This window comes from Fulmarus glacialis, unplaced genomic scaffold, assembly GCF_000690835.1.
Source record: "Fulmarus glacialis isolate BGI_N327 unplaced genomic scaffold, ASM69083v1 scaffold18525, whole genome shotgun sequence".
In the NCBI taxonomy this organism is placed as follows: Eukaryota; Metazoa; Chordata; class Aves; order Procellariiformes; family Procellariidae; genus Fulmarus; species Fulmarus glacialis.
This window is the reverse complement of record NW_009211365.1, coordinates 1-12,891: the sequence shown is the minus strand read 5'-3', so window position 1 is coordinate 12,891 and position 12,891 is coordinate 1. Positions and strand designations below refer to the sequence as shown.

The 12,891-nt window shown below is 41.1% G+C and overlaps 1 protein-coding gene across 1 annotated transcript in view; it reads right to left on the bottom strand.

Annotated features, from left to right (window-relative positions):
* FAM19A4 (family with sequence similarity 19 (chemokine (C-C motif)-like), member A4) overlaps positions 1-9,282 on the bottom strand; it is a gene marked incomplete at its 3' end in the record, with an annotated part of 50,205 nt that extends 40,923 nt beyond the window's left edge. The window contains exons 1-2 of the mRNA XM_009577524.1: positions 9,203-9,282; positions 5,966-6,081 (exon numbers count right to left, since the gene is read on the bottom strand). Coding sequence (XP_009575819.1) covers positions 5,966-6,081; positions 9,203-9,282 — 196 coding nt within the window. The remainder of the gene's footprint in view (positions 1-5,965; positions 6,082-9,202) is intronic.
* Between the last annotated feature and the right edge of the window lie 3,609 nt (positions 9,283-12,891).

Below are 12,891 nucleotides of genomic sequence, written 5' to 3'. Positions count from 1 at the left end.
ATTACAGCCAAGGCTGTATATTGTAGCTACCCTATATTTAGAAGCTGGATAATAAAACACATAAATAACACACTGAATAAAACATTAAGACATAAAAGGAGTTAAATAGAATAAAGGGCTAAAGCTTATTGTGCACTAACCATGTCTGACCCGTTGAAATACAAAAGGACTTGTAATTCTAATTAGTAAAATGCACAGTTATGATTTAAATCACGAGAAAGCAAGTGTGGTGCCTGTCTGCGGCTGTGCGCTGGAGCCCCTTTGGCGGCCTTGCAGGGCCCTCTGGTGGAACAGGGAACCGTGCCTGTGGCAACCCAACAGCACTGCTAGGAAGAATGATGCTCCAACTCAAAAATAAGGGGAGAACAAGTATTTCTAATATTTCTAATACAAAGCTACATTTTTCAGACACACAGCCTTCACTTAAGTAGATGTAGTCCTGGAGCCTGTGTAAGGGAGGGATTTTTCCTCCCGCTCCAATGGGGACAGGATTCTGCCCACAAAATTCTTAAAGATGTGAAAACCTGCAATTGATGCGGAACAATCCAGCCTGCTACCAGACAGCCTGAAACCAAAAGCATGATCAAGAGGTATTACAGGTCTGAATTCCAGCTCACAGTGACATTTCACATTCAGAGTTAAAAAAAAGCAGGCTCAGAGAGCCCTGCAGACCAAAACGATGTCTGATACATGCCTCAGTACATGAATTGCTATTTTGTGCATAAAGGAGCAACTTTCTGCTGGGATGCTCCCAGTACCATTTAAGCCCACCTGCCACTCAGCCCCCGAGTCCAGCCCAACAGCGTCACTGAATCCCTTATTCATCCTTCAAATGAACTGCGATGTTCATTTCGTCTTCACTTGATGCCTGCTTTACTGATAACGCATCAAGGACTTATCATAGGCTGCTATTCCTCTCTTGCTACCTAATAGAGGGCAATGAAGCCTGTACTTTCCCAGTGTATTAGAGTGGTCACTAGGTTTGGGGGAAGATTCTCTCACTCCTTCAGGGTACTGACTTCTCTTTGCTGTTTGGGACACAGAAAAGAATTATTAAACATCTAGTTCAACACATACCCTCTGTACTGCCTTCAGCTAGTCTGGTTTGCTGTCCATCAAGGGTAGATCTTTGCCTCAGGTCCATGTACATACAATACTTGCCACTACCAAATGGCAGGACGTGTGTTTCTGTGACAAACAAGTGACTTTGACCATCCCACTGATAGGTTAGACCAGCACCTCTTCAGAGAGCAAGCAAAGAAGGAGAAAAAAAAGATGCTTTACTGATAACGTGAAAAAGACTGCTTTCCATGAGCCACAGCAAGGGCAGAAAGGGAGCCTTTGCCTTCTGTGTCAAGTGCACTGCTGTATTATTCACTCAGATTGCTCCTACACAAGCCGAGCCTTTCCATACATCTATCTCTCCCTGTTCAAGCATCAATCAAAAGATGGAGAACGAAGGAGAACACTTGTGGAATCCCAGAAAATTATCTCAGGTCCAAGTTCAGGCCCTGCTCAGCAGAGTCTACAAAAGAAGCTCGTCTTTCATACGTGATGGAAATCACCAATCCTCTGAAAACCAGCTAGGACAGCATCGTGGTTGCTGGAGATCACATCTAAGATACCAGGTAGCAAATTACAACTTTTCAGCTGCATTTCACTAAGCAAAGATGTAGAGTTTTCAACGGCTCAGGCTGGTGATAATTCCCTTCTGAACCCACTTCCCAATCTTTACGGTTATGCATATTTGCTTTTTAACAAGGCTTCTCCCATTTAATCTCTGATAACCCTGTAAATTAAACTGCCTGCAGTGCAACAAGGAATAAACTCCATGAGAAGAAGTTGCTATTTACTCCTCCAGTTGGCTAAAAGACCAAGCTGTCCCAGTGCACTCGCACACAGTGATTTATCCCTATGATCTGCATCATCCTGCAGGTGCAGTAAGCAAGCAAACCACAAGGGCTACCACTGAAGTCTTCACTTGAAATCACAAAGAAAAGAGAAAATGTGAACTGTGTAAGACAATTCAGAGACAAATTTGGCCCTGCTTTAAGCTACAAATGTTTATTAAATATATGGATTCTGGGTATGTTAATAATAATGGACTTTCCAAAAATCTAGACCCTTCACCAAGCAGAAGGAGGCCAGAAGCATTTCAGGTGAGCATCATCACATAAAAATAAAACACAGCATCCTCAAAAAAGCCAAGCTGCACTGGGAATTCATGACAGAAACTGCACAGCTGGCTATATCAATTAATGGTCTGCAAGTCCAGCCTGCACGTGAGGTGACCTGAGGAAGTGTCTTTTCAGTGCTTCACCATTTGTGGATCCTGACTTATAGCAGTGAGGTGAAAACAAATCTTTTCTGGTACTAAATATATGTTCTTCATTCAGCACAGCATGGAATTGATAGTTATATCGGTATCAGTTAGGTACTCTGAGAGCCTGAAATACTGCCCAATTTGAAATAGCTATAGTAAGGCTGGTGCTTATGCTTCCCTCAGCTATTGTCACTGCAAAAGACAAACTCTTCAGAAGGGTAATTCAGAGCAACAAAGTCAGATGAATATTCTGAAGTGTCTTCTCTACTTAGATGTACAGGAAGCCTGCTGAAATAATCTGCATAAGCAGCATCTTCAGTGATCTAATGGTAATGAGAAGGAACATTTCTCCTCTACCTTTTGCCTAGTTAACTCTGCCAGTCAAAGCAATTACAGTGTTCGAATGAAAAACAGGCTGCGGCCTCCAAGCTGGGCTCAAGATCCACACTGCTTCAAAGCAATGGCAGGATTGGCTTGCTAGATTGAACAGTCTCTTTTTCCACAGTTATTTGATGGCGGTGAATATTTTGCAGAACAAAAGAAAGAACCAGGTCTGTCTTACACTTTATTACAGCGAAGAGGTCCTTTTTGTCAAAGGGATTGCTCAATGGCATTCTCTCCCACTTTTCAGAAATGGCATGGTTATTTGGTCCTTAAAGATCTAGTCTCTGTTTCTGTCTGAATATTGCAGAGACAGCTGTCAAATGTCATTCTTTCAGGCACCATCTAACATGACCAAAGTCAATAATTGTCTTTTCCCAGATTAGGCTCCTTAAAAATGGCAGTATTTTGAAAAGAAAAAAGTCAATCCCCACTTTTCATCTTAAATTCTATTGTCTGCTCTTGGTTAATAAACTTTCTTAGCTTTAACGAGTAAGCATTTTTTCCAAAAGTGAGTAGTGATGTCAAGTACATAGCTTGAAACACACTGATTTTCAGGAGCAGACATACCATGTTCTTAAAAACCAGCTCCTCCTACAGTATCCCAGGCTAGGCACCTCATGCCTCATAAACAGCATGTATTTCCCACCTCAGTATGTACCTGTCAGGTTACAGCCGCCTGACCTGAGGGACACAGAACAAAGTCTTTGCCAAACCCAAAGCTTAAATTCATCCCTCTAATGTGCTTCGGGACATTTTATTTTGACAAATGTTAACATTGTCTATTGACTGCAAAAATTTTATCTCAATTGCCATCCAAGAACATGCTAATTTGTATTAAACAAATGAGGATAATTATTTACCTTCCACAAAACGGGCTACACTAAAAGCTCTAAATTATTTGCTTTCCTGACGAACAAGGCGTTGTCTTGCTCACATATCAGATTCCATCACAGATCTGATCATACATTAGAAGGTCAGTCTAGGTGTTGTATCAAACAACAAAGATAAGATGAGGCTGGGAAACGCAGGTCCCTTCAGGAGAGCCCCCCAAGCCCTTTAAATGTTCTATGGTACCATATGACAGACACGGGGAGCTGGAGAATCAAAAATGGGGTGACTGTTTCATCGGCTACCTGGAATCATAAAGTGGGATGGCGGTCACTTCAGTGTACACATAAAAGAAACTCATGTCTGGGGAAGAATGTGACACCATAGTCTACAAAGGTGCATGAAGGCTCCAGCTTCAAGGGTGTCTATTTGAAAAAGAGCTCCAAACTATTCATGAAGAGCAGAATCTGCCTTCAACCTACCAGAGAAAGCACTGTACACAAATTTGCTTAACAGTTGAGCAGCTTGATCGTGTTTTACAGTACCTCTTTGATACAGGGAAAAGAATTCTTAGTGTCAATTAAAAGTATGCAGTCAAGCATTCTGAAATGTTATGTTAAAAAGATTGTCATAATTTACATAACACATAATGAGTGTTCATCATACAAGCTCACAACACAGGATCACTACTGCCTTACTAGAGGTATTTCCCTTAGGTACACACACAAAGTGCATCTTTAAAAGACAAAAATAACATTTCTTTTTACAAGACTTTTCCCTCAATGACAAAAGCTGCAGAAGGCTGTTCTCCAGGTTTTGCTGCATAGTCAGCTCTGAAATGCTCTGCTAAGCAGCAGTTGTTTACAGGAAAGGTCAAGAGGGCCTAATTATCTATTGTGCATAGACCCCCTTCCTCCTTGAAGTGATTCAACTAGTTCCTGTAACAGCTACCTGCAAAACAGTAATACGGATCATCCTCTAACACTGTATTCACTGGAATCACTTTATGGGCTTTTGCTGCAACATGTCAGTTATTCTCCATAACCTGTGACTGTGTTTTATGGCAAACACATATAACTGCTCTGCAGCACCAGGACAGGGAACACAGAGCCGGTGATGGGGTAAGGCAACGAGGTGGTTTGTGTAGCTCTTAGATACACACACTGCCGATGTGCTATGAGCACGTAGATAGACACAGCAGCTATATGGAGATCAGTCAGTCCTGCTTGCCAGGACTGAAGAGATTTTGGTAAGCACATGAGGAGCCTTCAGCTCCTACCTAGACAATCAGCAGCAGCATCCAGGAAAGAGATCAATAGGTTGTCTCATCTGGAGGATGGAGCCTCTAACAAATGCATCCCCACTTCCTAGCTGAAGTGGATGCTAACATTAGACCTGGACCCCACAAGAGTCTGGCCCAGAGCTAAGAACATGACATATGTATTTAAGGTATTACACCTAATTTAAGAATGAGATTACACTGCACTAGCAACACTTGCAGAAATCCCCAAGCCAGCATGAAGCTAACTACGGTACTGAGAATGCAGTCATCTCATCATGATGTTGCAGCCAGGCTTTTGATCTCTCCTAAAAAGCAGAGCTCACAGGTGGTATTTTGTTAACTTATCTCTCTCTCCTCTGGGCTCAAAGGTGACACAGGGCTAACTCAGTTATCTAGTTTTAGGACTTGCACTGATATCTTTGCATTAGCATTAGTACATCTATACTTCTTTCTGCATTCAAGCTGACATGTCTGCATGATCCTAGCACAGAGATGTTGCTTCGAAGATCCAGCCTGGTATCTCTTCATGAAGCCAACCCAGCTTGTTCTGAGCTATTTCTGCCATTTATAGTAAGATACTACATTGTGCCTGGTAGATATACCCTACTACAACAGTGCATCCTCTTAAATGCAGTATCTTTCTGTTTTTCTCACTATGCAGATTAGGAAAAGAAGAGCATACTACAAGCTGAACTAAACCACAGTTCAGTATTTGTGTTACTTAGTGAAAGAACTGGCTAACGTAAGTCTGAGCGCTTTGACCTATTGCCCACCAAAGCCAATGATACCATTGTAAAGTCTCTTGATAACAACTGGATTAAGAGGGAGAAGATAAAGATACATTTCAGAGTATCTTTGGATAAGGATAAAGCAAAAGGACACAAAAAATCCCAAAGTCCTAGCAGTCATGAAGTCACTCCAAAAACTGTCTGGTGAGCTTCAGTGCATAAAATTGCTAGAGAAAAACCATGAAAATTTACAATAACTCATTTTTTCTTCTTGTTGTTGTTGTATTTTTAACCCATTGCACTGATTATAACATGCTGTCAACAGCCTCATCAATTATCCATTGCTAAAAAGTGGGCTCTAACATTCTGCGATGGTATTAATTGGTCTCAGTAGCACATAATGAGTTTAAAAGCTCCTACCTGTATGCCCCCGGGGATGGTGGCTAGAGGCGGACAACAATTTACAGCAGACCATTAACACATAGACCAGAAAGAGCCAGTCAGATAGAAGCATTGATTTGGCACAGAATCTCATCCTGGAGGCAGAAAAGGAAGCAGGTGAGTGAAAGAACAATGTGAGTAGGGAATAACATAAAAATGATGCGGGGAAGGAAAAGCTGAAAAGGTTCTGAAGAATAACTAACATGGTTTATTACAAGGCAACACTGACAAAATCATATTCATGGTTTGGTTGGGACCAATTCTTTGTTAAGCATGTTTTATTATTAGAAGCAATGCAATGGCTATCACACATCATATTACCCACAAACACATATTTATAATAACATATTATGAGTGCAATACATTTCTATGAATCTGAGATAAGGGGTTGGTTTGGGTTTTTTTTGGATTAAGATCCATTCACACTCAAATTTAAATATACATATTTATAAGTCGTGCTACTATTTTCAAAATGCACCTGCCTCAAAAATCATAGAAACATCACAGAAAAATGTCCTTTTTACTTAATACTTCTCAGGACATATTTGCTAAAGCTACCAACTCCCATGTAGCCATGCACATGAATTGGCTGGATGTCCCAAGCACAAAACATCCAGCTTTCCTGGAGACCAGTAAGTTTGCTGAGGGTTAAACACTCGTGAAACCAGCACCTCAGTCAAATATGCAAGGACTCACTGCTCTGCCAGGGTGTCAGAAACCACATTTCAGAAAACAGTTGTTCTAAAGAAGGTGGATGTTGTTAGTCTTATTCACATTAGTCTTAGAACTAAGACCACAAATCCTCAGTAATTTTCCTGCAAATATCTACAATTAAATCCCTCAATAGCTTATGTTATGCCATTCATCATATAGAAAGGTAATCTAATCATTTTCTTAAACTCAGTTATGATGATTTATCACTCGTGTGATACATAAATGGGCATTATGCACTTGAACCCTTAGATGTTCCACACTTTCAGCAAATGCTGTAAGCAGGCATACATCAAATTAATTAAAGGCAATTTATAGATTTGCATAAATTGAACTAAATACTGCTTTCATAGCAGTGACGCTAGTCTGCAGTTAATCAGCACGCTGGGATTTGGGCAAGCCTATCATAAGCATGCTTATTTGCACCAAAAAGTCCTTTGAGAACTTCTTTCCCCTGCAGATTCCAGTTCTGATTCTTCCAAGTATTTTGTAAATAATTTGTTTATCTGTATATCTTTAAAATACCTGAGACTATTCAGCTAATCCAATATTCAAGTGCTGAATAGACTGATGGCTTAAAAAAAAAAAAACCAAACAAAAAAACACTCATGCCTTCGACAGCTTTACTGGCAAAGCCAGGTGAAGCACTTTGATCCTGTTTTAAATTTTATAACCATCAAAAATGAAACCAAAACAGATCCCATATTTTCTCATTTAAAAGTACTCACATAATTTTCCCTTTCGCACATCACAAAATAACTTTGTTCTCTCGTTGTGTATGAATGGGAATGTTGATAAAGCCCAAACAAATCACAAATGCACTTATTAATATAAAAAGTTAAAAGACCAAAAGCCTGTTGCATGTAAATATATTTTAGCAACAAACACTACTTTACACTTGAGAAAAAAAATACATTGGTGAAAAACCCAGCACCTTCAGCTGTCCTTGTAGACTTTATTCCAGCCTACAAACTTTTCTAAAAAGCTAAACACAAATATTGCTAAAAAATAACTTGCCATGCCTACAGATTTAAGGGGAAAAAATTACATGTAAATAAGTTGCATTTTAAGGACTGTTTTGGCAAAAAGGTACCTTTTCTTGAGTTAAGAAGGTGCTCTGTTTTGAGCCCAATATGTTGCCACCCTGAATGCAAATGAACCAGTACAGGAAGAAACATACTGAGGCTCTTTTGCAGCAGTGTATAGGAGTCTTCTGCAAGCATGAATCAAGCCCAGAAGATAAAGACATCACTGGTCCTTGCCTACCCTGCAAGTATCCTCTTATGGAGCACTCCCAGGCTAATTCAGAGCAGCTACACTTCAGCTAATAAGCATGGACCTAATTCACCTCTTGCACCCAGCTGAACCACATAATGCTACTGCAGCTAATGGGATTGAGTTACTGTGAAACCAGCATAAAAGTTATTATTGTTGTTGATCCAATATTAGTCTAAGGAAACTGCCCAGTAGGCTTTGAAATCAACCTAGCATTTTAGATTTTAGTCACCCAAATCTTCCCCAGGTAACTGAACCTTATTTTCTTGAGGAGAGAGCTGAATTTAGCCTTAGCTTTCCTGCTCTCTCCATGAGAAACACACGGCTTATACCTCATGCACCAGTTACCACTAAATAGGAAGTCATCATCTGCTCGTCTTGCAATACCATCCCTCTGTTGCTCTAAATGCAAACACAGGAAGCTGATCCAAGTATCAGTGGAGACCCCAGCTCTGGTGTCACTCTGTAGTATCATAATGTAGACAGGGACCTTCCTTCAGGTTTCCTGAGGTGTGACTGAAAGCAGGATTTAACCCTTGGAATTAAATATCACAGATCAGACATTTCGAGCACGCCCTTTCTGGTGTGAGTTGATGGAAGGGACAGGTATTTAGTGCCAAATCATGCACCGCTGCTCAACAGCTGCTATTTCAGCATGTAAGTGAACCCAGGTGTTCCCACCATTCCCAGTGCACAAGCAAAGCTGGTCTCAGTGGAAATGGTTGTGTGCTGACCTAATTCCAAAAGCTTTCCCAGATTACAAGTTTGACTCTTTTGAAGCCATGGCCCTGTTGTTAGACAGGGAATATGAAACCAAGTTTCATCAGGTTAACAGGGTAACCTTACCCCTTTGTAAGTATATTCAAGTCCAGGAATAAGCGTATCACTACAAAGCATCAACTTGGTCACATCCAAACCGAAAGGCTGCTAAAAGCATCCAGTACCATTAAAACGATACAACATTTGCAAACTTTAGTCTGCCTTGCAGGTAGGCAGGACACAAGACTTCAGCCCGCTAATATAAAGAAATACAAGAGGATCTTTGAAAAAACAGGGAAAAAAATAAATTTGGCAGACAGATGCAGCAAGGGGTGCTGAGCCCTTCAGTGTCAGTGGGCTGCCACTTTCAGAAATGTCAAGCCTTCATTCTCTGTTGGATTCAAGTGGATATTGTTGCTAACCAGAACAGCAAATCTTCAGTGTCATTTGAAAGATAAAAAGTGCTCTTACCTTGGGGACTTTGCAAGAATTTTGTTCCAGTCAAACACAATTATTTCAGTGTGTTTTTCATAGTTATTCCAGATTCCCATTTGCGACAGCAAATAAGCCTTTCTGCATTTCAGAATTTTTCCTTTGCTTTGGGGACCTAGAAAGAAAGCCATATTACACTGCAATTAACGTCTGGAATGGTGCTGTGAAATAGATCTTCGTTACCAAAATCATTGTTTCACAGTGCCATCTACAGTGCAATCTGAGGCAAAAGACAGCAGTCATATTGCTCTTTTCACTTGTTTCCAACAACACAGAGAAACTGTGATAAGGCAGCTCTGAAATATCACTACATTAACTAAAGGCAGAGTTCGCTATACTAGAAATTACAAACATGATGCGCGCAGCTCACTGTGTCCTTATAACCGTGTGCCCTCTCACCACCCAACCGCTGTGAAAGCTGTAAGGTCTAAGACACCATCATAGTGCAAACATGCTTACTTGAAACCTCCAACAATTTGAACCAGAGATTATTAAAGACAGGGGGAAAATCTTTCATTGTCTTCAAAAAGATTTGGCCAAGGCCCTTGGAGTCTGGCTGCCTCAGGAGCAGAGGGTCTGTAGGGTCACATCCATAGGATTATGTCTGTGAGATCAATGCATTATAGCACCCTCTGACACTTTTGTCTCTACTTGCTTCCAGCACCACATCTCATACCCAGCCCACCTGTACCCAGAAGCTACACTTTGAAGTTGTTATGTGGAGACACTTTTGCAGCAGTACTGACACACGTTCCACAGAATAATGAGCTCAAACACTCCATTTCATAGACATTCGCGTCTCTTTGCTTTTATTGTTTATATTTGTTCTCTCACTTCTATCCCTGGGCTCAACTTGACCTTCTGCTATTGAAAACAGAACACAGTGCAATTTGTGAGAGTAATAATAACGTGGTCTTCACTTATGGAGTGATCACAATAACCTTTTCTCATCTTCCTCCACCGCTCTTTTCATTTCACTCTTCCTTTGATCAATTAGAAATTTGCTTTTAAGAAACACAAAATTACACTATCACATTGGAGACCAAAGCATCTCTGGGGTCATAAAAGCATGTAGGCAGACACCTTTCATAAGCTTAGGACAGGAAAGCCCCTGGCTCAATACACCCAGCTCCTTTCTGTTCAGAACACCGTGAGAAAATAGAGTAATTGCTGGAATTAAAGAGGTACCAGGCCAGCAATCTATAATTAATCACATTTTACTCTGTCTTCGCTTTCCAATGTGGAGGGTTTCAGAGTAAGCCAAAATCACAACGCAGCAGTTCTTAACAAAACAAAATGTGGGCAAAGAGATGACAAAGCACTACCATCCTGTATTAATCCTTTCTTCCACAAATACACATAAAATAAAAAAATCAGTGTGCCTCAAAAGGCCTATTGAGAAAAAGCAAACAACAGGCTTTTCAATATAGTCTTGAATGACTGAAATGGTTGTGTGATACATTTTTACTCATTTCATAATAGGACAGATAGATAAATGTATTCTTACAATGCTCTTGTAGAAATCAATATTGCAGTATACTAATTCAGGTTTCAGTGCTTATCTGTTCCACAATTTTTATTAGAGAGGAAAAAAACCTGTGTAGATGCATCTACAGGTAAATACTGTAACCTTTAGTGTAACCTGTTCTGTAAACATAGGTCAAACACTGGTAAAAGACAAGGAAGCATTGATCATTCTAATTCATTCTAACTAAATGGATACAGCAAAAGCGGCAGATGATACAGCCACCAGCATCTCTTGGGGCTTTCTGATGCCTTCCAGGCAGTGATATTTCTTAAGAAAATAGGGTTGTTTGAGGGGAGTGTAAGGCAAACTCCTACAGCACAATCTTAAGCCTGAGATTCAGCTGCTTTATTTCGATAAAGGAGGGAGATCAAAACAGAAGCAAGAGGCTTACCTGGTTAATAACCGTAAAAGGAATTCCAGGCTTCTCATGGCAAAACCATGTTTTGTGCGTATTTTGTGACTGGTGGTTTTAATGCTGGTCCCTGCCTCGTCTCAGGGCGCAGCATTACTTTGGAAAGCAGAGCTGCTTATTTGCAGGCTGCACAAACAAGCAAATCACTCCTGACCTTCTGCGCCAGGAGCTCTGCTGGGGCAGCATGGCCTGCGAGGGCAGCTGCTCCCACGAGTGGGCATCAACCCTCCCACTGGCCACCTGCGAACAAACTGAGCGCTGCTTTAAAGAAAATAAATATCAGCGTCACCTCCCAAGAGGCGCCAATACATCTGACAACAACTGGAATTTTGTGGATGAAGTCCTTGACTTAACCACAGCAGGGTTAATTTACACAAGAGGGATTTGAACAGAAGTTACCCATGCAAAGCAATCTTATGAAGAAAGGGGTCATTTTTATACAACGAGCTCTAGTCAGGAGGCAACTGAACCCCTACCTCCATCTCTAGCAAAGCTATAAAAAAAGAAAAGAAGGAAGGAGGAAGGGGGAGAAGGGAAGGGTTCTGCTCTCAGCATTTACACATGGGCTGGCCATGAACAACTCCTGCTTTGCACATTAGTTGCCCCAGACCCCACTTCAGGCCACACAAGTCTCCCATGTCAGTATTTAGGGCATCCACGAGTCCGAACTAAGACTGTGGGTTCTGGTATCTAAAGGGAATTGCAATGGTCATATCTGCTGCGCCTCAGCACAGTCTGTCTCTGTGCCTCTGCACTTGGGTATAAATAGCATTTCCCTATGCCAGAGAAGCGTTTCAAGAACAGAAACAATAAAGGTCTAAAGTTATTTGGAAATTGTATGAGCACTGTATAATTCCTTTGACAGAGGGAATAAGATAGCATTTTAAATTAGGTACTTTTCCTACCAATATTTACATGTTTTAAAACAATTCTTACGGTTACTTTCTGTAAAGAATAAATTACTAAACCATTTTTTGCCATCTTTTAGAATAAGCTATTAAATAATTTAAAAAACTTCCACCCATTAAATATTTAAAAGGCCTTAATTTCTCCATTCTCAACAATTCCTCACTTATAATAAAGATAGTGCATCCCTTAAAAGACTCCTCTTCTGTAAAGCAATTGGTAACAAGGAAGCAAGTACGGACGCCACATACTTCAGAGGGTGATTTGCCAGCCTGACAATTTAACCCCACGTTAAACTCTTAACGTCCCACTGAATAAAGAATGGAGAAAAAACAGAGCAACATCTGCAATTTCTTAGGGGAAAAAAAAAAAAAACAAAACAAACTACCTAGTCTGATCACTACGTGTATTTGAGAAAGGCCGCTATTCGACTTTGAGGGGAAATAGAGACAAGATCAAGAAAAAAGAGTGAACACCTGCTTGACCAGTTCTACCTGTCACGCACCAGCTAACGAACGAACGCAGACCGCCCGTTTCAGGCCTAAACGACTATAGATGGGACACATATTTAGCAATACCCCTCCAAAGACCCATTTGTCCCACAGAAGTCGTTTGCCCTAGTCCCACAGGCCGGAGGGCGGGCGTTGCCCCTCAGGGGAGGGCCGACACCTGAAAGGTGACACTCCTCGGCCCGGCCTGGCAGCCCACAGCAGTTTTAGGGCCGCGAGTGGGGAAATCGTTTTGTCCGTGTGCAGTAACTTTATTTTTGTTGGTGCTAAAGCCCATTTGAGGGGATTCGGGGCGGAGGGGAGGGCCGCGCCT